The 26,527-nt window shown below is 35.7% G+C and overlaps 2 protein-coding genes and 1 long non-coding RNA gene across 7 annotated transcripts; 1 reads left to right on the top strand and 2 right to left on the bottom strand.

The window, feature by feature from the left end:
- Positions 1 to 15,257, top strand: LOC106077830 (monocarboxylate transporter 14-like). Of its 4 annotated transcripts, none has more exons than XM_056012878.1 (10): positions 1 to 369; positions 2,141 to 2,365; positions 4,377 to 4,520; positions 5,171 to 5,314; positions 6,063 to 6,207; positions 7,315 to 7,413; positions 7,871 to 8,414; positions 9,320 to 9,526; positions 10,715 to 10,949; positions 15,097 to 15,257. In XM_056012878.1, exons 2-10 carry the CDS (start codon positions 2,188 to 2,190, stop codon positions 15,240 to 15,242), a joined length of 1,842 nt encoding a protein of 613 aa, XP_055868853.1. In that variant the 5' UTR covers positions 1 to 369; positions 2,141 to 2,187; the 3' UTR covers positions 15,243 to 15,257. The 4 variants fall into 4 exon arrangements, with proteins under 4 accessions (XP_055868853.1, XP_055868854.1, XP_055868852.1 ...); XM_056012877.1 differs by lacking the exon at positions 15,097 to 15,257 and adding an exon at positions 11,920 to 12,205 and having other exon boundaries at positions 5 to 369; positions 2,179 to 2,365; XM_056012876.1 differs by lacking the exon at positions 15,097 to 15,257 and adding an exon at positions 11,920 to 12,205 and having other exon boundaries at positions 5 to 369.
- LOC106055737 (uncharacterized) lies at positions 13,080 to 17,950 on the bottom strand. 2 transcript variants are annotated; one of them, XM_056012880.1, is made up of 4 exons: positions 17,674 to 17,949; positions 16,604 to 16,734; positions 15,955 to 16,136; positions 13,080 to 13,584 (listed from the first exon to the last, which is right to left on the bottom strand). In XM_056012880.1, the coding sequence occupies exons 1-4, from the start codon at positions 17,780 to 17,782 to the stop codon at positions 13,368 to 13,370; spliced, it is 639 nt and encodes a 212-aa protein (XP_055868855.1). In that variant the 5' UTR covers positions 17,783 to 17,949; the 3' UTR covers positions 13,080 to 13,367. The 2 variants fall into 2 exon arrangements, with proteins under 2 accessions (XP_055868855.1, XP_055868856.1); XM_056012881.1 differs by lacking the exon at positions 13,080 to 13,584 and adding an exon at positions 15,353 to 15,521 and having other exon boundaries at positions 17,674 to 17,950.
- A 1,180-nt stretch (positions 17,951 to 19,130) lies between these two features.
- LOC129923164 (uncharacterized) lies at positions 19,131 to 24,811 on the bottom strand. Its single transcript, XR_008775101.1, has 2 exons — positions 22,549 to 24,811; positions 19,131 to 19,368 (listed from the first exon to the last, which is right to left on the bottom strand). It is a non-coding gene; the product is annotated as an uncharacterized LOC129923164 (long non-coding RNA).
- Between the last annotated feature and the right edge of the window lie 1,716 nt (positions 24,812 to 26,527).

Below are 26,527 nucleotides of genomic sequence, written 5' to 3'. Positions count from 1 at the left end.
CACTATAGACATCCAGGCCATTGCAAGGTGACGTGACTTTGGAGATAAACTGAAGTATCAACACTATGCGAGGAAGACTTATTTTATTCTATAATACGCGTCTCGGATATATATATATATTTTAGAGTTGTGAAGTGGGCATATCTTAAAGATAACATGTTATCAGTGTTAAGTGATAGGTTGACACAACAAAGTGAGCTAACTGGAACTATTTTCTACATGTAAAGGGACATAAGAGAGAGACAGAGACAGAGAGTCCTATCTAGAACTTTTATGCAATATGTAAGATCAAAACCAATAAATGTGGTGAAATATTAACTGTAACGAAAAAAAAAAGGCACAGCTGACGTCTGCTATTCCCGGGTAGCGGTAAGTGTACATTTATTAATCAGTTGTGCTAGTTTAGCGTAGGCCTAGATACTATTTATCAACGGTCTATGACACATTTTTTCAGCGTGTTTGCGTATGACATCTAGACGTCGTAGACAAATACTTTCACTCATTGTTCGCTCTAGCCAAGTAGTATAAATCTCTTCTAAGAGATATGTCGTGAAAGAAAACTCAAAAGTATAGCAGCAATAGTACATAAAACACTGAGCTTTAATTTACAAAAAAAAGGAAAAAAAAAACAACAACTAATAAAATACAAAGTTAAAGGTGTGTGTGTGTGGGGGGGGAGATGCACTGGCAACTCTATATTTTCAATGATCATAATATTTATTGCAGACGTAACATGAAAGTTTTGTAGCTGGCCATTCCTATTATATGCAATGCTTCCTTATATACCTTCCTTCTGTCCTCCTTAACAAACAGACATACCTCTAGACTAGTCTAGACCGTACTTTCGCACATATAACCCGCGGGTATACAAAGTTTGGGGGGGGGGAGGTATACAAAAATTATTTTACACATAAATATGTCATAACGGAAACTAAGTCATAGCCGGTAGGTCTCTATACCTCATATAGTTCGTTGTGTGGTTGTGGGATGTACATGGGAAAGCCTTATGAACTATGAATATCTCATCATAAACCACAAGAAAACCGATAGTACCGATGATAGTACTTAATGTACCGGTAGTCTACAACAAGTCACATGCAGGGTATTTAAGGGTATGGTTTGTACTATTTTGTTTTTACTTATTTTGTCATTTGCGCGGGTTATACGCATGCGCGGGTTATACGCGTATGCTCAACGTGGGAGGGGGGAGGTATATGAGAGTAAATTCGGTAAGTTTGGTTTAATAGTGGTACAAAAAAATCTACTACATATATCTGAAATTAGGTCCTAAACAATTTAATGATATATGTGTAAATAAAGATTGCTAAGTGTGGTGTTTTCTTCATCTATTTAATGAGATTATAATCATTAGAACCACAGTCGTATATGACCTAAATTATTTTCAATTTTCGTGTTTATTTCATTTTTAATAAGGGCTTTAAAACTATAACTAATAATACTAGAATATTTTTTTTGCTTGTCTCTTAAGAGATTTTGAAACCTGATACATTGCCCAAACCGTTAAAAAAAAAAAAAAACAAAAAAAAAAAAACAATAACAACAACAAAACACTTAAAAACAGAACTTTTAAATAAATTGCCACATTTTGAAAGAGAAAAACTTGAAGAGTAATAGTTGCATAAGAACTGTTTTGTGCACTTTAAGTTTGTTTGTTTTTACTTGAAACACAACGAATAGAAAACATTTCCCCGTTCTACTTGTGGGTGGGTAGGAGGACATATTTGTTTTCTTGGTTTTCTTAGAATTACTATTTCTTTATTTATGTATTGTACTAACAAGTCAGAGGAATCTAACATAAGGCTTTATTATGACTGAACGACGCATCGAGTGACCAATATTAATTAGACACATCAAAGCTCAAAGGGAAAGTCTGTAAGTTTTAAGAATTGTAACATCGTTACACAAACAAAGAAATGTACATCTATTAAACGTTTACTCTACACTTCGAACAATCTTTTTTTCTGGACATAAATTTCGAAATATCAGGAGCCAAAAAAAGAAACATTATTATATTTCTAAGCACTCTTAAATGTCATTGTATATCTAGATCGACATGTAAATATTGGATCTGGGTTTAACGTCTAATTTACTGGTTTTTCGTCTCTTCCGCTTGCCACAGATACGAATGCAGTAAATGATTTTGTTTTCCGTAACCAGCAGCGCACCATGAGTGTGAATGACGTCACTGCACTCGAGGAGCAGGTTGCTAGAAGCGGCCAAGATGACCCAGCACTTGAAAAACGGACCTCTACTGAAGCAGAGAGTGCGGTAGAGAAAGCCGAGTCGCCAGAGGACAGCTCAACTTTGCCTGTGGACAGAGGATGGGCCTGGGTCATCGCCTTTAGTGAGTCTTTTAAATAATAGTTCCTGAGGGAATTATTGAGAACATGTCATAGAAATGTTATGCTAATTTGTTTATTCTTTTAAAAAGAAAAATCCATATAACTATAACAAAAAAAAACAACAAACAAACAAACAAAAAAAAAAACAACAAACAAACAAAAAAACAACAACATTGTCCTTTGTAAGAAATCTCCAGCTGTGTCGTTCGGAACCTCTCTTCTATGTCAGTTAAAACAAGATGGCGTCTTTATCATCATCATTCCTTTCAGTTCCTCATGGAACTTAGGGCCTCAGCAAAAACACGCTTCTCTCCACTGTCTCTTGCTAGTTTTTTTTATGGTTTCTCAGCTTATTCCGGTCCTCTCGGCTTCCTCTAGTATACTGCGTCACCATGTTTTTTGGTCTTCCTCTATGTGTTGTTCCCTGAGGGTTCCACTCTAAGGCCCGGTTTCGAATCCTGGTGAAGACTGGAATTTTTGGGCTCCTCTGAGTCCACGCAGCTCTAATGGGTACCTGACACTAGTTTGGGAAAAATAAAAGCGGTTGGTCGTTGAGCTGGCCACATGACACCCTGGTTAACCGTAGGCCACAGAAACAGATGACCTTTACATCATCTGCCCTATAGATTGCAAGGTCTGACAGAAGATATTTACTTTACTTTACTAGAATATTTTAATATAATTAAAACCAGGTTTAAATCTATTCTTATTAGATGTTAATTTGTGTTCAATCCAAATTTTTGACGCTTCAGCAATAAGAACAACAATAAGAACAAATTCAAATTGCAGAAATATTGAGGAACACCAGGGGGCAAACTGATTTATTCATAGTAGTCTTTACCGAAAAGAATTGGTGATGATTACAGAACCAGACTTCAATGGGTTAAAGCTGTTAGGCCACATAAGACTGCAGCAATAAGCAATAACTGTTTCACGTGAATGTTGTGTGTTGTTTTTATTTGAGAAAAGAGTCCTTGTAATGACAACACATTTCCAATGGAAGCAGTCTTAGTCTTAGTCTTATACTGAGTCTTAGTCTTATACTGAGTCTTAGTCTTATACTGAGTCTTAGTCTTAGTCGTATACTGAGTCTTAGTCTTAGTCTTATACTGAGTCTTAGTCTTAGTCTTATACTGAGTCTTAGTCTTAGTCTTATACTGAGTCTTAGTCTTAAACTGAGTCTTAGTCTTAAACTGAATCTTAGTCTTATACTGAGTCTTAGTCTTATACTGAGTCTTAGTCTTAGTCTTATACTGAGTCTTGGTCTTAGTCTTATACTGAGTCTTAGTCTTATACTGACTCTTGGTCTTAGTCTTATACTGAGTCTTAGTCTTATACTGAGTCTTAGTCTTAGTCTTATACTGAGTCTTGGTCTTAGTCTTATACTGAGTCTTAGTCTTATACTGACTCTTGGTCTTAGTCTTATACTGAGTCTTAGTCTTAATCTTAGTCTTATACTGAGTCTTAGTCTTAGTCTTATACTGAGTCTTAGTCTTATACTGAGTCTTAGTCTTATACTGAGTCTTAGTCTTATACTGAGTCTTATACTGTCTTAGTCTTATACTGAGTCTTATACTGTCTTAGTCTTATACTGAGTCTTAATCTTAGTCTTAGTCTTATACTGAGTCTTAGTCTTAGTCTTATACTGAGTCTTAGTCTTATACTGAGTCTTAGTCTTAGTCTCAGTGTCAGTCTTAGTCTTAATCTCAGTCTTACTCTCAGTCTCAGTCTATGGTGCCTAAAGATGTCAGTAAGCTGTTAAGAAAGAATTGTAAGCGCCTGTTTGATTGATGAACAAAATATAATCATTCGATTTCTCAATGCGAAGAAAAAAAACAACATATTTTCATTTGAAGATTGTTAAAAAAAGACAACTTAAAAATTTAATATAGACCATTCAGTGACGATAACAAGGCTATCGGCGATCATCATACAGTTAGGCTATAGTTGTCTATCGTTTTACGTATGTTAAATGTAAAATTTTAAACTGATGTGAATTTATTTTATTTTTAGGTGCATTTCTGAACTTGATGATCACGGTTGGTTATAACCGCTCGCTGTCAGTGCTCTTTGTAGACATTGGCCAGGCCTTTCAGGAATCAAACAAAGTTGTTTCCCTTATGTTTACATTCCACGCTCTCTCAGGCAGTGTTATATGTACGTTCCCAAATGCTGCGTCACAGCTAGTTAGTTCCCCTTTTCTTCTTTATACTCTATAGTTATTTATTAATATTCTATTTATTTATATATATATATTGGAGATTTTCATATATGGCAGATAGCTATAAATAGCTCGAGCTTTTGGTGCATCCGGTGTACAGAAATAGGAAGTGTAGATCGTCTATGACAGTCTATGTAATTTAAAAGGACTACGATAATTTGTTGCGCAATTGCGCACCCTAAAATGAAATCTCTTTTCTCCTTCCCTTGTAGCGCAAACTAATTTCTGTTATTTTAGTTGGCAACAGTGATTTTTCTATATGGCGTCCTTGACATTGTCTATTTCAAAATCTCTCTCAATCTCTATTTTTTTTTTGAGGGGGGGGGTCCTTATAGCGCCTCTACAGTTATTCATATCGCCTTCTCTGCTCTTTCAATGTTCCTGTATTTTATGGCTTAAAGAACTAAATGCAAGTAAAGAGCAATTTAAGTTATTTCAAATTTACAGTGAAAATCCCCAATATTTATGTATATTACTGAAACCTATTTATTGTTCTTTACTTTACGTCTTATTTTTGTATTGATTTTGTAGTATATGTAATATAGCACTAAACATTATATTTTGTTCTTCACTTTCTTTTCCTCAGCCATACTAACTGCCAACGTCTTCATGAATAAGTTTAGTATTCGAACGATCACTGTCGCGTCTGCTGCTCTCAATGCGCTGACTGATGTCCTCGTTTCGTTGGCGCCAAATATGGTAGTCTTTCTTTTGCTCTTTTTTGTCAAGGGTATGTCGGTTTGTGGAACTGCTTTTAATACAAGATCATCTCACTATCTCGCTATCTTTTGTCTTTTATATCTCTATCCTCTTTGTCCTTGTCTTTTTCCTCTTTCTCTCTCGTTCTCTCTTTTATCTGCCTCGTTCTCTCTTTTTGTTAATGTTTTTATTGACTTCTCTTTGTATCGTTATGGTGTCCTTTCTCACTCTCTTATACACTATCTATCTGTCTATCTATCTATCTGTCTATCTATCTATCTATCTATCTATCTATCTATCTATCTATCTATCTATCTATCTATCTATCTATCTATCTATCTATCTATCTATCTATCTATCTATCCATCCATCCATCCATCCACCCATCCATCCACCCAACTATCTGTCTATCTATCCATCTATCTATCTATCTATCTATCTATCTATCTATCTATCTATCTATCTATCTATCTATCTATCTATCTATCTATCTATCTATCTATCTATCTATCTATCTATCTATCTATCTATCTATCTATCTATCTATCTATCTATTTATTTGTCTGTCTGTGTATCTATTTATGCTTATGTCACTGAAATCAATTGTTAACATTTTATTAACACATAACGATTGATTGATTGATTGATTGATTGTATTTAATACTCTCTGACCTTACACCTTACTTATACATATACAATTATTTTTCAGTCGAGCTATTCTCACCCGACTTATTTCAACAACCCACTCTCCTCATTCATTAAACATTAATTCCATGCAGGGATCGCTTTTGGAGGCCTGCTGGTGTGTCCGATGTCTTTGGTAGGATTCTACTTTAAACAGAGACGGGCCCTTGCCACAGCATTAGCCAATTCTGGATTTTGTGTTGGATACATCGTATTCCCTCCTATAGCAGAATTACTTCGGTAAATGTGTAGATTAGTTTGAATTATATAATCTGTTCAGAGATGCAATTACATAAGATAAGATAAGATGCAATCAAATTTGAGACTTAACTATTCTCGACATCCTTGCACAATAAATTCTCAGATTCAATATATTTTATTCTCTCAAAGCTGAAATGCGAATTTTTTGTCATAATTTCATACATCACGGTAAGGCTAAAAAAATAGATAAATAGTATTCAAATGATTTTCAAAAAGATCATACACATCTATAGTCAAAATATCTTTTACCAAAATAAATTCATTTAAAAAATAAATTGATTTTTTATTCTTGTCCATATTGCAAAGGCGCCGTGCTATGAGTTTACATTCGCTTAGGTCCGATCTCTTTTGAGAGGGGTGGTACCTGGGAAAAAGTTTCCATGTTAGTCTTTAGGCAATCAGCAAACACAACTAAGCTCGAGATATCAACTCTCTCTGTCTGTCTAGCCAAACGTTTGTACACGTTATTTCTCCGACACCTACACCCAATCTCGGATCAAGCTGAAATTTGGCAAAATTATTTCTTTTACATGACAACACAAAAATCAATAAAAAAAATTAACCAATTAGTTAATTAACTATTCGTAATAAATTATTTTGTTTGGTATCTCAAACAATGGAAAGAAATAGTACTTGACTGATGTGGTGGTATAAGCTGAATAACTCTTTATCGATTGTCGCCGGAGACTTATTACAAATGTAATGACATGACTGATCCAATCCAATTGATTCACTTAATATAAGCCATGATATAAGCTTTGTTTTTTTTTAAGTTTTTTTTGTATTTTGCTTGTTTACATATAAACTGAATTCAGTGATTACGTTCACACATTTCTAAGAGTTAAATCATAATGGGATGAATCCAATGAGAGGGGCCAGAAGGGTCTTTTGATAGGATGGAACCATGATGTCGGGTTAAAAACAAAATAAAGATATGGAACGGGTATATCCTTTTTTTCTACATACATGGACATATTTTTTTTTTGTTAATTTGCCTTTTAGAACATAAGTTTAAACAAATATCTTCAGTGGAGACATCATGCAACTGTGGAAAGTATAAAACAAAACTTGACATTATTTTCACAGATTAGAATTTGGATTTCGAGGAACGTTGCTGATTATGTCTGCTGTGGAGTTTCATCTTATAGCATGCAACATGTTATTACGGCCTGTAGAGTCTTACAAGTAAGTACTACATAAGGACCGCAAGATCTTGGACACAGCATATTGGACATTACAAATTAGGACACTGCATTTAGGACATTCCATATCGGACGCTGAATAGATGACGTTATATATCAGACACTGAATACAAGCGTCCCCTTTTAGAACTGATGAACTGAAAAATTTAGACTTATAAGCTTAAGTTAGAACTAGAATTTGTGAACCAGATACACAAAGGTATTAATTTTTTGAGTCCCTATCACTTCATCCCCGGTCCATTAGTCCCCATCACTTCATTACTTGGTCATTTAATCCACTCTCTTTGCATCCTCGGTCATTTAATCCCTTAATCTTGTATCCAAGAAATTTGAATTAGAAAGTTTATGAACTAATACTTGTGTTCACTAATGTTTTAACAATCAGTGTTATTCTTTGTCAATAATCTTCATGATTTATAACAATACTAAACAATTTACAGAAGACAAAATGCCTTTGCAAGCACAGAGTATCAATATCATGAGCCTCGAACACCAATCTATAATGAAGCCACTGAACAAGCTGAAACATCAGAGCCATTGTTAACAAATACAAATGAGGCTGAGTCTCAAGTTAAAGACAGTAAATCTATACGTTTAACCACAATGGATGTCACAGTTTCAGATCATGGCGACGAAGCCAGTTCTTCTGTTAGCTATATCCGTACACCGTATAGCAAACTTTCACAAATGGAAACAATAAAAGAAAATCCACATGAAACATCTGAATGCAAGGGACACAACGGTTTCAAGGGAGATAACGCCAAGGGCAATAATGGCACGGTGTATGGTGGTGACATGGAGATAGCACTTTCAACCCCAGAGAGGCTGAACGTTCTGCATGAAACTAGGAACCATTACACTAGTCAGCTTAGCATTGTGAGCAGTGGTGATGTCCCTTGCGTTATAGCCACAGAGATAGTGGAAGTTAAAGATACCAAGAGCATCTGTCAACTTCGCAACTTTATAGATTTAACTCTTTTCAAGGTAATTGTCTAGTTAGCTTTTAATAGATTTAACTCTTTAACTCTTGTCTACATGTTCCCATACATATTGCCATTCCGTAGTTTTGATGTTCCATTCTTTTAGAGTTTTTCTTGTCTCCGTATGTTTTTTTTTTCTAATTTCTATTTTTTGCAAAGCTTACATCAACTCACTCTGTCTGTTTTGTTTTTCTTAATTTGTCTCTCGCTCTTTCTCTATAGTTCTATCTCTTTTTGAATGTCTCTAGCTCTTGTAATAACTCCTCTTTCATTTGATTTTTATCTTGCGTTCCTACTCTCTCGTTCTTTCTTTCCCTTTAAAACATACACATAAAGTTTTCTCTTTCCCTTTAAAACATACACATAAAGTTTTCTCTTTCCCTTTAAAACATACACATAAAGTTTTCTCTTTCCCTTTAAAACATACACATAAAGTTTTCTCTTTCCCTTTAAAACATACACATAAAGTTTTCTCTTTCCATTTAAAACATACACATAAAGTTTTCTCTTTCCATTTAAAACATACACATAAAGTTTTCTCTTTCCCTTTAAAACATACAGATAAAGTTTTCTCTTTCTCTTTAAAACATACACATCTCGTTTTTTTTCTCTATATGCTTGACTTTCGTTCGTTCTCTTTCCCTTTATCTCTTTCTATTTCTATATCTCTTTTACACACACACAGGCGCACACACATATACACTGCACACACACACATACACACACACACAAGTTTTCATACCGTAAATGCACCAATATCTTCTTGTCTTTAGCTGTCCATAGAATACTTACCAGTCAAGTTGGAACTTTCTTTATTGTAAACATTCAAAACGAATTGTATGTCCTAATTTTTCAAGTTTTCTTACGGACTTCCTGATTCTTTCTGTTTCTCCCACGTGACCCCACTAGAGCTGGCTATTCCGTATGATGGTTGTCTTCACTGGCCTTGGCGTCTTCACCAACTACTTATCTATCTACATGCCCATCATCGCCTTCACTTCTGGTATAAGCAAGTCTGACTCGGCCCTTCTAATGACCATCAGCGGACTGATGGATTTACTGACCAGAGTCATCACAGGCTTTCTCGGAGATTTGAAGTTTGTCTCAAAGACAAAGGTTTAATTCGTTTTGTTTCATTACTAAGATTATATTTTATGTTTAAGAGTATAGTTTCACTTTGTTTTCATGAGATTTTACTTTTTATTTCACCAATGCTGTTGTAGAAAGCATATAGACAAATGCTTACAGTTTGACAGTTGCACTGAACAGGTCACCTGATACCTATCCTATATGGAGTATGATCCTTCGCTAAACGCAGTCTTTTTTTTTTTTTTGGCGAGATTAACGAAGGACAACTGCACAGGATATCCCCATGGAAACGCCTTCAAAACAAGCTAGGGTGAACACCTGATAGCAAATGGCTTCCTTAAGAGACAGCAGAAGATCTCTTACAAAAGCTCTGTGATACACGCCCGAGACCAAAAGAATAGGTATTGACTAATACAGGTGTAGTCAGTGATAAGAGAAACTAAATCGGCCACCTGCAGGCAGCGGAAAAATATATAGATCACTGATTCTTTTGCAGATAAGGCTAAACGGAGGTAACACTGTTTGGCGCTTCTGCAGTGTCTAATGCAGATAAACCAAACGAAGTCCAATAACACCGGCGAAATGCTGAACAATCAATATAAGTTAGTCGACGCTGATACCGAACAAGAAATTTAACAGCAAAGAAGGTAACCGTCGAATGTCAACTAACTATCGACGTTCATAACAAGCTTCCTACCTCTATGGCGTCCTGGAAGTAGTCTGTTTACACCGGCTGATATTTCGCTCTGCCTAAAACCTAGTCTTGTTTTTTACTAGTCACCTCTTTGTCACTAAGTCAGACTTCCTCGATTTCCGAAACAAATAATTTATGACTAAACTTGCCCTAACAACACTCAACTAACGAACTAACACAGACGAAAGGTTCTCGACGGTGATCAACGATGTCGAACATGGAGTTTAATACTTAGTGTAAGGAACGGTTGACCTTACTATAGAGCTGCCAAAAGTTTTCTGTGTTTACTTTAAATACCAGTCTAGTTTTTTTTTAAATAATCACATTACTGTCTCTAAATCAAAACTTTCTCTTTTTATGAAACAACTTTTCGCGCCAAATTCCTAATCGTGTCATAACAGTGGCCACGTTAAACACTGCACCCCTAAGTTTAGGGACAAAGTGCCTTGCTAATCATTACGTAATTATATAAATACTTTTTGCTTAATATAAAAAATTTTCCCTCTTGCCTTTGTTTTCAGATGGTCGCATTCAGTACGTTTGTGATCACCATCTTGTGTCAGTGTACGCGGCTGTTCAACACTTACTCCCTGTTTGTCTTATTCGCTGTCCTGGTCGGCACCTTCGGGGGGTTCAGGCAAAACTTTTCTCACGCCATGATGCTTGATTATTTTGGTGCTGAGAATCTGGCCAAAGCCAACGGTCTGACCATAACCATTGCAACTCTTGTGCTCTCAATAAATCATCCAGTTTTAGGTAAGTACTTGAAAAGACCTTTCGTTGTTAGTTTTGATAGAAGCTTCTTACACGATGTAACCAAATGTAAGCATTTAATTGTTACATCGCCTTTTGATATCATTACACAGATGCATCTCATTGGTAAGTTATAATGCAGATTTCTTTAACTCTTTGATAGCAGACAACGCAGATCTCTCATTTCCCTTTCAGACCTTGCGATCTAAAGGGCAGATGATGTAAAGGTAATCTGTTTCTTTGGCCCAGGATAACGACTCTATCATGTGGTTAGCACAACGGCTAACCACCTTTACTTTTACACTCAGAGGAACCCTTAAGATTTCGAAATAAAAAGTCCTAGTCTTCACCGGGATTTGAGCCTGGGACTCACGGTTCAGAAGCTAAGCTTTTTACACTCAGCCACAGCGCCTCTAGATCTCTTTAGCTCATTGATAATTGACTGTACAGATTTCTTTAGCTCATTGATTAGTATACACAGATTACTTAAGCTCACCGATAATTGACTGAACTGATTTCTTTATCTCATTCATTAGTGTACACAGATTACTTTAGCTCACCGATAATTGCCTATACAGATCTCTTTAGCTCATTGATTAGTTCACGCAGATTACTTTAGCTCATTGATAACAGACTGAACTGATTTCTTTAGCTCATTGATTAGTGTACACAGAATACTTTAGCTCACCGATAATTGCCTATACAGATCTCTTTAGCTCATTGATTAGTATACGCAAATTACTTTAGCTCATTGATAACAGACTGTACAGATCCTTTAACTTCCTGAAATCCTACCATGCGATGTCCTTTAGCTCATCGATAACAGGCTGCACATTTATTTAGTTCAACTCATTCTTTCTTTCCTTAGCCAAGGAACATTTATGGCCCTTTTTGTTTCTAGTTGACAGTCTATTTCTTCTCTGTGTTGGCAAGTAACCTTATAATGACTTTGTTCTCTCTCCTCTGAATGTAGGTGCCATGCTGGATGCTACAGGATCATTTATCATCCCTCTTCATTATGTCGGTGCTATGACATTTTTAGCAACTCTTGTTCTATTGCTGGAGTCCACGGCTAAACGTCTGGATGATAAAAACCATATTGATTTTAGTCAAAGACAATTCCAAATTTAGACATTTTGATGAGTGTTAGTCGACTTGTTTATGTGTGTAGTTATTGAAATAGGCTTCACGTTTTATGGTGGAAACGCGGAGGAAAAACAATCCAATGGCTAAATACAATTAAATTTGATGTACAAAGAGTTGTCTCATGTTGCTTCTATTTAGATCTTGATGTTTCTGTAAACAAATCTTGCGTCTACACATGTTGAGACAAAACGGTTCTCAAATTTATCTCGAGTCTGACGATTCAATGAAAAGGTTCTCAGAATGATAAGTCATTCTTTCTTAAATACATTATAAATGGGCGCTCAAATACATTATCAATCACAGGGTTCTCAAGTAACGATGACTCACAGAGTGTTTAATACAGAGTGAATTGTGAGTCAAAGACTTCTCACATTATGAACTAAGGGGTTACTAAATACATTTTCAATCAATGGCCTATCAAACAATTGTTGAATCGATATATTCTCAAATACATTTTCATTTTAACACAGTTACATTCATATCTGAGATATCTGATAGTTTTACATATTCCTGATGTTTTATCAGAACATGGGACCACCAAGCCAACATTTCAGAGTGCATACCACACGACCACGGAGCCTTATAAGTGTGCTTAAAAGTATAGTAAATCTAAAGCATAAATACATTGAAACAAACAGTCCTCATAATACAAACTAAACTAAATGGTTCTCAAATACAAACTAAACTAAATGGTTCTCAAATACAAACTAAACTAAATGGTTCTCAAATACATTTATGACAAGCAGACCTTAAAAAGATTTTTAATCATAGCTTTCTTAAATACTTATCTTGTTCAAGTTTTCTCAAAAATACAAAACAAAGTCTTAGATTGATAGCCAACAGCAATGCTAAAAAAATAATAGTTGGGCAAAAAAAGTAAAAAAAAAAATATATATATATATATGACTACAGTGAACAATATTTTATTGCATGTTCACGGGCTTGGATTTGCTTACACCATATTTAAAAAAAATACAAGGCACTGTCTTCATGGTCATTAAGTTTAATAGCTATAAAGACTTGGATACAACACAGTTAAAACGTACAACATATCAAGTACATATAAATAATGATTATACAGGTGCAAACTTTTAACTTGAATTTTTGTTCATTTAATTAAAACCATATTTTTATTTTTTGAACCATAAGCTTTGATTAACTCATTGGCTTAATGAATGATGCACAGTCAAAAGTATATGGTCCATATGTGTAAGTAGTCCACTGACTGTAACTTGCTTGTCCAGTAAAGTCCAGCTTGAGCTAAGACATACGTTTTTAGCGTTGAGTGCCATCGATGGGGTTAATCTCCTCTGCCGCCATGGTACACAGAACCTTGTTGCTGCAGTAACAGCTGGTGGGCAGGTAAGTCTGAAATACGTACAGTGAGTACCAGAGCCATCCATTCCAACACACTGACAGGTAGGACTGATAGGTGTATCGGGGGACGCAGGTACCTGAGTAGATGCAGTTATAGCACAGCTTATAACAGGTCCTGCAAAGAGGCATTGGAAAAAAAAAAGCATTAGTCTGCATCGTTTTATATGACAGTCTCCTAACGTACGCGTCAAGGTCATGGTTTAAAAAATAAACTTGTTAGTTTGTCGCTGGTGTATGTCAAGAACATAAGAATTGTGCAGCATGGCAGTAGTTTGATAACTGTTTACAGGTTAGTTTAAAACAAAAAAACGACATCGGGAAGTGCTAAAAATACCTTAGATGATTCGAGCAAGGTAAGAACGTAAAGTGGGGTGGGGGGGGGGGCAGAGTAGATCAGCTGAAGCATTGACTGCTTCGGGGGCCTCAGTGACCGTTGTAATTTTTCGATTGAATTGTTTGTTTATAAAGTGCGTTCATAATAATAATGATTCCAAGGTCTAGAATAATTGCTTTGTGTTAATTTAAATAGTGTTTCTGTTTAAGTTTATGCTTTAACCTTGTATCTTTGGAATAACAATGCTGTTTAAATGATTACACATAGTTCTGGGGGGGTTGGGAACTTTATAAAGTTTTTACAACACTGTCTTGACTACACAATCCCATCACTACAATGATTCCCTATTGGAATGAGTTATATCTACAGTATGTCTGTGGGCGCCATGAACTATAAAGATCAACCCAGGCGCCAGTTGGCCCTCACTGGCATAGAGGATCAAATCTATCTGGAAGCGAATGGCTATCGAAAGCCACTTTGGAATGACTAAGGTTTCCAAAAACGTCTTTGAGAAAGTTTGCCTTCACTGACATTAAGACAGTCAATGACTTCTGAAAAATGGAAAATGGAAAACTCTCACGAAGTTTGCAGAAGATACATTTGAGTCCCCAGGAAAAGTTCTTGTCGAAAAATGGTGCAGAAGGAGAAAAAAAATTTAATAAACCACCCCGCGGACAACGGCTTGGTCTGCATTATGTCTAGAAAAATGTATAGGTCGCAACTGGGTCTTCTTAGTCACGTTAAATTGTACACTAATTCTTAATCTTAGGACTCAAAGACAGTGTCTTGATGCTTCGAAATATTCCAATTTGTACAAAGCTTCTATCAAGTCACTCTGTCCGTCTGTTTGGTAGGCCTACAAATCTTGTAAACACGTTAGTTCTCCCACTTTCCGTTCTTGGATCAAGTGGAAACTCTGCACAATTATTCATTGTCAGATCTGATGTATGAGTCAATCAAAAAGTTGTTAACCAATTATTTCAATAATATGTTGTGGTTTATAAAGAAAAGGGGAGGTAAATCTTGCATCGTTGCGATATGTCAGTTTTTTTTTATTCGTTCCCTTATATAAGCTCTGTTGTTTTTTTTTAGTTTTTTTCGCGTATTTTTTTTTTGTTTGTTTGTTTATATTTTGTTTTTTCATATTGCTTTTTCAGCATACTTTTGTTAATATTTATTTCATTGGCTTTTGTTATTATAAATTTTAAGCTAATAAAAAATCTATCAAGCGTCTACATTTATTTTGTCACAGCGTTAGCTGATCACTTTCTTTCCATGTGTGTTGTGACTTAGTTACTATACGGCATGTGTGGCCAACCGTGACACACGGTCAAGTGTTGTGTACCTGGACAGTTAGTGGACTGGAGAGCAGTCACGAGCGTGTCTTGTCAACAATGAGAAAGAAAACATCTAGTGAATTCGTTTGCGTTGAATGTTAACCTTATGCACATATATTGTTATTAAATTCTTTGCAAATAAAGACTGAAAGGTACTTGCATCACCACAATGTGTTTTGTCTAAACTTTACTGTAGCCATTCTTGATGCATACAAGTTAAAAAAGATTTATAAACAAATAAAAACTTTCTTGCAGTTACATTTACTGATGTAGACTTCTTGTATAGGACAGCACCATCCGTACGGCCAGTAGAACATGCACGGTAGACGCAAAGACTCCACGGTGGTACCGCACTGGAACGACTGATACCTTGGACAGCAACTGACAGACACAGAGGCTCAAAATGAAACGCCAAGGATTAATGATTATATCAGCAAAAAAAGGGCAGCAAAGATTACGATTACTAAGAAAACTATCCTTTTCTATGCGTCTCTGTACTGGGCTAGTCTCTCTAACTAGTCTCTTGCCCATCTGATTTCAAATCGAGGCGCCATGTATCCTGAGGCGTAACCCTTTTCATTTTTCTTTGGGGGTTCCAAGTTGTGGCTTTCCTAGTTTTGTTGGATGCAGGCTTGCGAAGGGTGTGACTAATTCATCTCCAACCGGAGAATTCATTTCATGTAGAATAAACTCTGAGGTTTATTTGTCATTCAGCATTGTAGATTTTGAATAAGCTTATTAAGTATAATTCTAGAAATAATGGTTTAGTATTAAAATGATTTTATTTCTTAATTTTTACAAAACATGTACTCACCCCATAACGTTACCATACCACGTTAGGGGCTCCAAGAAATTTATGTAGGACACGGACCGTGACAAGTCGGCTTTAACACGGTTGACCAGATCTAGCTTTCTAGTGACCGTCGTGTTGTCACCGGTTACTCTATCGTCAATAATCTCTGTAATAGCTGTGACATTACTTAGCAGTACACTCACCTGTCGATGCAATCAATAGTGTATGAACGTAGACTTGGATATATATATGTATATTAGGTGACTGCTAGTGAACGCGCAATTGTGACGTCATTAACGCAAAGCGAGACTATAGATTAGATCTAGATAAATGGACAGTTGAGGCTAGACTTTTATAGAGGTAACATTGTTTATTCTAGTGACTGAGACTAGACTGTTGCCGTTCTGACCTAAACATTTATATTTTATGAGCACCTGTTAATTACTTTATTGTAAATGTCTTGATCTGTAGTTCTGTTGCTACAAACTAAAGAGAATCAATCATCTGATCAACATAAACAGATCCAGACATATATATATTCAAGTATGTAGATATGATAAAATGCACAAATTGTAAGACAAATTTCCTGACGGACAAAATTAAATAATTAAACTAGTTGTTGTATAGAGGAACGTATATCTAAAGACTAAGACAAGGTTGAGTATTTTACCTCCTCAATGCTTGGAGTTGTATTTGGTCTCAAATTAGAGCTCTCAAGTGATTCAATGAAGGCGGCATATCTTCTCTCATCGTTAGGTAACTGGTACTCATTGCTTCTTGGTGGCTGATAGATGGAGTTACCTGGTAGACAATGGATGAGAAAAATGTTAATGACAACATTTACTGACTTAATATTGGATTTGCTCTAATGTTTATTAACACAAGGCTGGTAGGCCTTTACTAAATGTTTACTGACTCAATGTTGGGCTGACACTGTTGTTTTCGGAAGTTAGTTATCTTCACATCCTTAACTAAACCAGCAAGAATATAACGTTAAATGTTTGTAAATGTTTTACATGTTTCGGATGTTCCTTCAGTAAAGTAAAAAAAAAATAAAGTTTCCCTTTTAGACCTTGTGGTCTATAGGGCAGATGATATAAAGGTCATCTGATTCTGTGGCCTACGGTTAACGACCAGCGACCAACCGACTTTACTTTTCCTCAACTAATGTCAGGTATCCATTAGAGCTGGACTCAGAGGCGCCAAAAGATCCCAAAATTTAAAATTCCAGTCCTCACCAGGATTCAAACTCGGTACCCCTGTTCAGAAGCCAAGCGCTCTACCGCTCAGCCAAGGGGCCTCCATGCTCCTTCATAGTTAAAAATAATTTACTTCCTAGTCCTAACCTCCCGCAGGACGACGGGGGATTGGAGCGGCAAAGTTTGAGCCCGTTACCATCAATAAGTCTGAACGACAATCCAGCGCGCAAACTGCACGACCAGGCAGCCATCCGTTTTCTTAGCTTTTTATATAAATGACAAACTTACTTATAAAATAGACTAAACCCTACGTGTTAGTCCAGGGCCGGATTTAGAATTTATAAAGCCCTAAGCTATTTAAGATATAAGGCTCCCACTAGCTACTCCCTTTTTATTATCTGGTAAAACTATCACTGGAAACACTTTTGGGGCCCTCAGCTTTAGTTTATGTTGGCTATAAGTAAATCCATCCCTATGTTCAGTTATTGATATCATCTGTTCAAGGCACTGGTTAGGCTGAAATACATAAAGCTCAACTTACCGACCAACAAAGTTGCATTTATGTCTGTGTCTGGAATGAGCCGAGAAATTTGAGCACACGATAATGTGGCCGTGAAAGCCAAGATTGTTAAAGTCGTTTCAAATCTCATTGCTGTCTTCTGCAGTTACCTGACTTAAGGAGCTTGTTTAAGCATATGTCCGATAACCGAATATTAGATCGGCATTTACAGGTAGGCCCCCTATATATTTTTGTGCTTTCTGTATCCAACAAAGCTCAAACAAGTCTATACAGCCATGTGAAAATAAGGATGACTGATTTTATTATTTAAATGGAAAATATTATTGACCATTTTTCTTAAGGGACGTAATGAATACTAAATGAAAGGGAAATAAGGCAATAAAAAAGATATTGACTGGCTGACAATGTGTCACTTTTCATGTTGGTGGATTATAAAGTTAGGGTTCAATTTTATTAGAAAGGGTGAGATTCTGGCAGAGGCGTAACTAGCAATGTGCAGGGGGTGCGGGCCGCACAGGGCATCAAGTTGCTTTAAGTTTTTGTTGTTGTTTTTTTGCAGTCTGTGCCATGAAGAACTAGCGTGTTCTTCTCAGTAGCTCTTCATTATAAAACAAAGTTTTGCTAAGTCTGGCTCTTGTTATGGCAATAGGGTCTGTCTAAGGGGAATAAACTTTGGGCATTCTTGGCGAATCAAAGATCAATAAACAGCAGTCCAACCAGATAGCAGATAGAAGTTCAATTGTCACCGCATGGTGTATTTTAGGATGATGGACACGAATAGTTGAAAGTATTAGTCTAATAAAAATAAATCTGGTATACGTGAATCTGCATGTTTTTGCTAAAATATTTAAATAATTTTGTGAAGCTTGGAGTGACGAATACTTGAGAAAAAGTTGGGAGGAAGAATGTATACTTTTGGAGATTTTATTAACGATAATATAGATTTTAAAAAAAAACAGACATTTAATGGCTTGAATGTCAATCACAGCGTTTTAGTGAACTGATGAAAGGGAAACAAATCCTGTGTAGGTTAGATAAGAACATAAACATAGACGAATAGAGTATGTGTTGTGATGTTGCTTATTCAGGCTGCCTTGAAGTCAACCAATTACTCAGCAATCGTTTGGGTGTAATTGTTCGGGTGTATTCCGTGTAGTTAGACAACAATGCATATAGAATAATACAACACCTGTTTTTTAACAAGTGAAGAGATGTAGTCAACACTGATGAACAAATTCACATGGATTTATTCTGATAAAAGGCCACAGTAGAAGTCTCTGTCACTAAACACGTCGTTACCCTGGAGTGTTCTATCGCTAACTGATTTTCCGGTCTCTAACCCAACATATCCCAAACGTCACTAGTCCCGTTCAATATGCGTCTACTATGGTGCGTCGCTAAATAACTAAAATAACTAACCTATATAAATAAGGTGTCTAACAGATTCCTCCCCCCCTTGAAAAAAAAATATGTCAATATTTTTCCACTACTGTCAAGTCTTACAAGGGCATTTTCAATTTAAGGGGAAGACAACAAACATAAAATCTTGACATCTTCATCTTGACATCTTCATCTGGACTTGACAGTTCCTCATATTCAATGTCAATGTTCATAACATTCCAGAATCATCTTCATTAGTACACAGTTCATCATAAAAGAAAATGTGGCATCTTATGGGCACGTCACACGTCACAAGTGTTCTTCACTGGCAGTAATCTGATAAAATACAATATTTCAAAAAACAATTATAGACTTTATTTACACATTCAATACATTTTTTCTTACCACCCTTTTATACGCTTTTGTCCATTTTTCTTTTATACTCACCATTTTCCATAGAACTAACTTTCGTCAATGATATATGAAATGATTCACACAAAAAAAAAATATCCATACTTACTTTTAAATGCTTAACATCAAATTTACTTATCTCCCTTTACCATAACATATAAATGGTGTCAATATATTAATATATATTACATACTCAATATAATCATAGTTTATTTACAAAATTATTTCACTTCAATGTCACTTCAATTTTAGGTATACCATGTCTTGTAATTACTTTTTGAGTTATGGCATTAATGATATTCTCTGCACTTGTATTTGATAATGGGATTGCCTCTGGGTATCTACTAAACATGTCTATTACTGTTAGAATGTATTTGTTATTATTTTCAGTTTGAATTAAAGGACCTATTAAATCAATAGATACTTTCTGAAATGGTGCTGTAGGTTCATCCATTTCTTGAATAGGTGCTTTATTCACTAGACTTTTGTTAGATCTCTTTTGACATATGTCACATGAGTTTATGTATTTGTTGATTGTTGCTTTCATTTTGGGCCAAAATACTTGTTTTGACAAATTCCTATAACATTTCTTTACTCCCCTATGTGCTGCTAAATTATTATCATGTGTCATGATTAAAACATCTTTCCAATATTTCTGTGGTAAGACAAGTTGTTTTATTTTCTTGTTATCATTACTTGTTTGTCTAAATAATATTTTATTCTCTATACAAAATTTCTCCATTGGGTTATTATTGTTTTTATCTGATATTCTTGAATAAATTTTCCCAATAATATTATCATTCATTTGTTCTAATGCAAATGTGGGTGTTGTTTCTTTTTCACTTTGAGATATTTGTGTTTCAAGACTATTTTGTGTTTCATTTTCTATCTCTTTTTCCTTAACATCTGTATTTTCTATTTGTATTACATTACTGGTTTCTTTTTCTTTATCATTACTAATTACATTTATTGTATTTTCCTGTTTCTCATCTTGTTTATCCATCGATCTTGTTATTACCATACTTGTTATATTTTGTGTTTCTATGTTTTCATGATTTTGTCTTATGTTTTTGTATTTGTTTTGCCAGTCTTCTAATTCTTTTCTTGAACATTCTTTAACTCCTTTTATGTTTCCTACTAACATATCATATCTCATTTCTGGTATTGCAATGCCATCACAATAACCAGTGAAAAATGGAGTTTCAATGTACACCCTTATAGCTTTAAATTCCCTTACGGTGCCATCTGCTAATTCTACTTTCTTAGTAAACCCTTTATACCAATGAGGTTTGACAAATTTAGTTTTTACTGCCAAAGTGTTACAACCTGAATCCCTGATTAATTCCACCGGAATTCTATCTACAAACCCTGGGTACACTGCAAAATTGTTCCTATTTCCTTCCATGAAATATATCCTATCTGTACCTTTATTTTTGTATTCCCTACTGTAACTCCTATTTCTATAATTTCCCCTGTCATTCCTATCTCTACTCCTATATCTACTGTTATTTTGTTCATTGTATCTATTTCTACTTCCAGACCTACTATTCCCTCTTCTACAGTTGGCTGCTATATGACCTTTTCCTTGACATTTAAAACAGGTTATTTCACTATATTTTCTATTTCCACTACTTGATCTGTTTCTATTTCTACTTCTATCAACATTTTCTTTTGTGTATCCTATTAAATCTACTTTGCTCTTATCCCTATCAGAAAATGGTTTATTTGGATAGGCATTTTTGTATACTCTCATTATTTCTGTTATTTCATCTATAGTTTTTGGGTTTCTTTCTCTAATAAAAGATTGTAATTGAGGATCACATTTATTTACAAAGTTGTCCACTAGAATAAAATTTTTTAATCCTTCATAAGAGTTTGTCACTTTTTCTAATTTTACCCACTTATTGAAAAAATCCTTTTCCATATTAATGGTAGTTTGGGGTTCTATTCCTAATGATGGTATATTGTCAAAGTATTTCTTTCTAAAAGTTGTAGCATTATGACCATAGGCATTCAATAACTCTCTTTTTAAAACCTGATAGCTATCATCAATATGATGGTCATGATTTTGGCATATTGTTAGAGCTTGACCATGAACAAAGTCTATCAGTATTTCAGACCATTCTTCTTCAGGCATATTAAATGTAGACATTTTTGCCTCATATCTTTTCAGGAAATCACCAATGTCATCCTTCTGTTCATCAAAACTTTGTATTTTTCTCTTTAGCCATGTTTGTGAATTAGGGTTGTCTCTTTGACTGGTATAATTATTTGAGTTATTTGTGTTATTTCCTTGTTCAGTTTGGGCTCTGGCTTGTGCTGCATCCAATCTCATCTTCTCCATTTTAGCTTCATGTTCTCGGTCCTCTTTTTGCTTCTCATATTCTTCCTTTCTGATCCTATCTTGTCTCTCTATCTCTTGTCTTTGACGTTCTTCTTGTCTTTCTATCTCTTGTCTTTGACGTTCCGTTTCCTCCTTCACAACTTGCTGTACATAAGCTGCTAAGTCCTTTCCTTTTAACTCCATGGCCTTTCCATCCTGCATAGCTGTTTCCTTAACCTCCTTAAGGTCCACATATGATGATGTAGCCATTATATTTTATATTTTATATATATTTTTACTTAGCCTATATTGGTTATGGCTATACTTTAAACTTATTTTATATTTAGGTTTTTCCACACTTTTATACAAATTTTTAAATGTTATGTCTCTATCTATAGATTTAGTAAATGTATAAATCTAGTCTGAGTTATTATGGTTATATTCAAATCTGTATATTAGGTCCAGTATTACACACAAATTTAAATCTAGTATATTATAGTATGTATAATAATACTATTTAGATCTATAGTTATCAAGAGCACTATGACTTTTAGATCTAGTATGAATAACTATGATCAATTTTAAAATCTGGTATGACTGAAGTCACAGTGAAGTGTTTAGAGTAAATTCAAAGACTGTCTAGAGTCTAGATCTAGAGTAGATAAAATAGATTTCTTAGATCCAATCCAGAACTTATGGTTCTATTTAACCATATAAAACAGATATGTTTATACAATGTCAAATATATCTTCAACAAGATATATATATCTAGAATGTACTACCTTCATTCATTTTTCAATTAATAATATTTCAAATTAGAGTCTAGATGATTTAATTGTACCAAAGAGATGTACAACAATTTGCAGATCTAAATTTAGCCAGACGATAGTGTTTGACTACATAGCCAGTTTCGGCATTATTCTCATGGCAAAATCATATTTGATTTTAACCGCTCAAACTAAAAATTATTTTAGTCTGATTCACAATGAAAGAATCCTACCCACACTTTCTATCATTAAGTGAAAAAAAAATACAGATCTAATTAAATTAATACAAATAAATAATTTAAAATAATATAAACAAATGAAATAATTAAAATGAGACTATCGCTATGGGTTGGGATATGACAATATGGCACACAATGATGACGTCACGAAGTAACCAGGCAACAACGGATATGACGTTTACACAAACAAAACAAATTACAACTCTAAACGTATAATATAGCTTTTCATCTAAATTATGTCTTTACCCCGAACGGGTTTAAGGCTTCAGCACCACCTGAATTTACTCAGGCTAACATACCAAATTTAGACAAAATCTATTTCTAAGGGCAATCTAAACATATACTAATAAGAAAAATGGCACTTAGCTTTTGATAAGAAAGATCCCTTTGTTCGGACTCCCGAATATGCTAGATCACAACAAATTCCACTGCCTCTCTTCCAGTTCTGACTCTGTTCTCCGGTGCTACCAGTATCCCACGTAATGCCACAGATGTCCTGATATGCCACAGCAAAATGTTCCAGTTTCTTTGACGACTGTTGATGACCGTATGTGTAGTTCCGACGACTTTGTGTACACAGTTACTGACGAATAGGTTAACGGTTCTTCTGGCGATGACTTGACTTGTGTAGATGACTACTGACAAATAACAGTCTCTTGACGGCAACTTGATCTGGACGACTGACGAATAACGAATTTCTTGACGATGACTTGATCTGGGCTGACGAATAACGGCTTTCTTGACGATGACTTGATCTGGGCTGACGAATAACGGCTTTCTTGACGATGACTTGATCTGGGCTGACGAATAACGGTTCTCTAAAATAGTTCACTGCTTCTGCTGCTACTCTGGTAGTACGACGAAGTTTGCTGTTGTACTCTGCTTCACTAGACCAAACTGTCCAATGTAGACTAGGTGAAACCAAGGTCACCTCCGACGACGTTCCGTTAGACGATTAACGGTTTTTCAACAAAATTAAGTGGATGTAGCTGTTTCCACAACTTCACTGCTAACAAGTCTAGATATGGTCTAGACCGACGAATACTAGATATATCAATGTTCAGTACTGATAAAGATTACTTCACTAACCTTCCAAAGGTTAAACACAGTGACCGTTATAAAAGTGGTAAGCAACCGGTTCAATGAGCAAACTGCTCCACAAGACTGCTCCAAGGGTAAGACGACAGAGCGATTTAGTTAGCTACTAAACTTGTAGTACTCACAATACTTCTGACAGCGGGCAAACTGTCCTTCTCGAAACTGACGAGGTAAAACTTGATACTCGACGTGGCTCCTACGACGAAGAAAAAATATGTCCAACAGGTTCACTAACGATCTCTCACCCGTTATGAATGAACGGTTTCTCTGGTTGTAGGTCGATTCAGCATATGAAGATCAGGCTTTGATAATATACTGGTTAAGTAGACCAGACGTTGCGATGATTACGGTCCTGACGAAGGTCACCCTGAGTTAACGGCTCGTTGAACGTGCGATCAAGAACATGTAGATCTAGAACAAAGTCACTCTGCGATGATGCTGTGTTCAGCCGTACTCCGATGAAATCTTATATCTTCGAGTGCACGACCCTCACCTGAGTAAACGTTCTGCTTCGAGGTCCGGTTCGATGCTCAGCTTCATCAGGGGTCCGGCTTCGAGGTTCGGGGTCGCCACTGTGATGTTGCTTATTCAGGCTGCCTTGAAGTCAACCAATTACTCAGCAATCGTTTGGGTGTAATTGTTCGGGTGTATTCCGTGTAGTTAGACAACAATGCATATAGAATAATACAACACCTGTTTTTTAACAAGTGAAGAGATGTAGTCAACACTGATGAACAAATTCACATGGATTTATTCTGATAAAAGGCCACAGTAGAAGTCTCTGTCACTAAACACGTCGTTACCCTGGAGTGTTCTATCGCTAACTGATTTTCCGGTCTCTAACCCAACATATCCCAAACGTCACTAGTCCCGTTCAATATGCGTCTACTATGGTGCGTCGCTAAATAACTAAAATAACTAACCTATATAAATAAGGTGTCTAACAGTGTAAACGTATGCATGTGACATGTATATATGTTTGTATTCATTTGAGTGTTTATGTGTGTGTGTGTGTGTGTTAGATGAGGTATGGTGTGACCTTGTTTCTTCAACCAGTCTAAAATTGTTTACACAGTTTGACCCTAAAGCTCTAGTCGAAGGAATTCAGAAACAGATAGAGTAATCCATAAACAGACGAATTAATGAATGAAAAGACAAAGAAAGTCTCAAAAAGACGAAGTAATTCACAAACAGTCAAAAAAATTCAGAAACAGGCGAAGCGATTCAGAAAATCATTATTTATTTATTTATTCACACGGATATAAACCGCGTGCTCTTATCCAAAGTTGTGCGCACTAGTGCGAGACACCACAACGTGACTTATTTTTAAAATGATGTATGTGCATGCAGAAAAATATAGTTTGTATATTTGTATATTTTATTTTAAATTTATAAGAGTTCATTTTGAAAAAAGTTGAAGTTAGCAGTCGCGCCTAAACTGTATTTAAAGAGGGAGTTGGTGCAATCAAATTTTCAGTAGCGCTGTTTGTTTTGACATCTAAGTAGGACAGACGGACAGCACAAGCCCTTTTGGAGGCCGCTAACATTAAAATAGAGTGGATAACATGCCATTCTGGTCTAAAACTATTACATTTTGGTTAGAGATTACGATTGTTGTACATTGCTCTTATTCAACTTCTCTTTCTATTAACCAGTTATAGTTTATCTATTAACCCAACTACGTGTAAACTAATAATCTGGATGTTACAATTCGGCCCACAAATTGTAGATCTAAATCATATGATGGGCATCCAATTCTAGGTCCACCTGTCCTTGAAATCTTTCTGTTAAGTTTGATAAAGTATCGATAACTGAAAGCATGCATACAATGGGCTCTTCATCTTATTAAGAAATATAGTTAGCCTTATGTTGCTTTTCGATTGCTAAAAGTGTGGGCCCTAAAAGGATGAAGCCTACTAGTAGCACTGTCTACGGATGTAAACTATTACATTACTTTGGAAAACGTGTTAAATTAAGTTAGCATTACACGGTCGAGTCTGTAATAGATTTTATTTAAAACACGACGCTCAGAGGGTAACTTTCACACACACACAAATATTATATAACCTTTAACAATTTAATACATTCTATAGTGACATACATGAGGCCTTTTAGGTGACCCTACCGGCCCATTTGGGTACCGGCCCACCGGGCATTTGCCCGAAAGCCCATATAGCCAGTCTGCCCCTTCTACAATCCCTAGCCATATTCTTGTCCTGTCACGTACCTACCCGTATTCTGCAGCGTCATTTGTCTGTCTGACTACGTCACTACTGTTACTGTCATTCGTCTGTCTGACTACGTCACTACTGTTATTGTCATTCGTCTGTCAGACTACGTCACTACTGTTATTGTCAATCGTCTGTCTAACTACGTCACTACTGTTACTGTCATTCGTCTGTCTGACTACGTCACTACTGTTACTGTCATTCATCTGTCTGACTACGTCACTACTGTTACGGTCATTCGTCTGTCTGACTACGTCACTACTGTTACTGTCATTCGTCTGTCTGACTACGTCACTACTGTTACTGTCATTCGTCTGTCTGACTACGTCACTACTGTTACTGTCAATCGTCTGTCTGACTACGTCACTACTGTTACTGTCAATAGTCTGTCTGACTACGTCACTACTGTTACTGTCATTCGTCTGTCTG

The sequence above is a fragment of the Biomphalaria glabrata genome, chromosome 15 (assembly GCF_947242115.1).
Source record: "Biomphalaria glabrata chromosome 15, xgBioGlab47.1, whole genome shotgun sequence".
In the NCBI taxonomy this organism is placed as follows: domain Eukaryota; kingdom Metazoa; phylum Mollusca; class Gastropoda; family Planorbidae; genus Biomphalaria; species Biomphalaria glabrata.
Note: the sequence above shows the minus strand (reverse complement) of the source record. Positions and strands in the feature narration are given on the sequence as shown.

What these genes read in the sequence shown, in the direction of transcription:
- LOC106077830 (XM_056012877.1), top strand. Translation starts at nt 2,188, where the DNA reads ATGAGTGTGAATGACGTCACTGCACTCGAGGAGCAGGTTGCTAGAAGC. An exon ending in GGCCTGGGTCATCGCCTTTA is followed by an intron (nt 2,366 to 4,376) that starts GTGAGTCTTTTA and finishes TTTTATTTTTAG; the next exon opens with GTGCATTTCTGAACTTGATG. An exon ending in AGTTTGTCTCAAAGACAAAG is followed by an intron (nt 9,527 to 10,714) that starts GTTTAATTCGTT and finishes CTTTGTTTTCAG; the next exon opens with ATGGTCGCATTCAGTACGTT.
- LOC106055737 (XM_056012880.1), bottom strand. Translation starts at nt 17,782, where the DNA reads ATGAGATTTGAAACGACTTTAACAATCTTGGCTTTCACGGCCACATTA. An exon ending in CAACTCCAAGCATTGAGGAG is followed by an intron (nt 16,137 to 16,603) that starts GTAAAATACTCA and finishes TTGCATCGACAG; the next exon opens with GTGAGTGTACTGCTAAGTAA. An exon ending in TGGTATGGTAACGTTATGGG is followed by an intron (nt 13,585 to 15,954) that starts GTGAGTACATGT and finishes GCCTCTTTGCAG; the next exon opens with GACCTGTTATAAGCTGTGCT.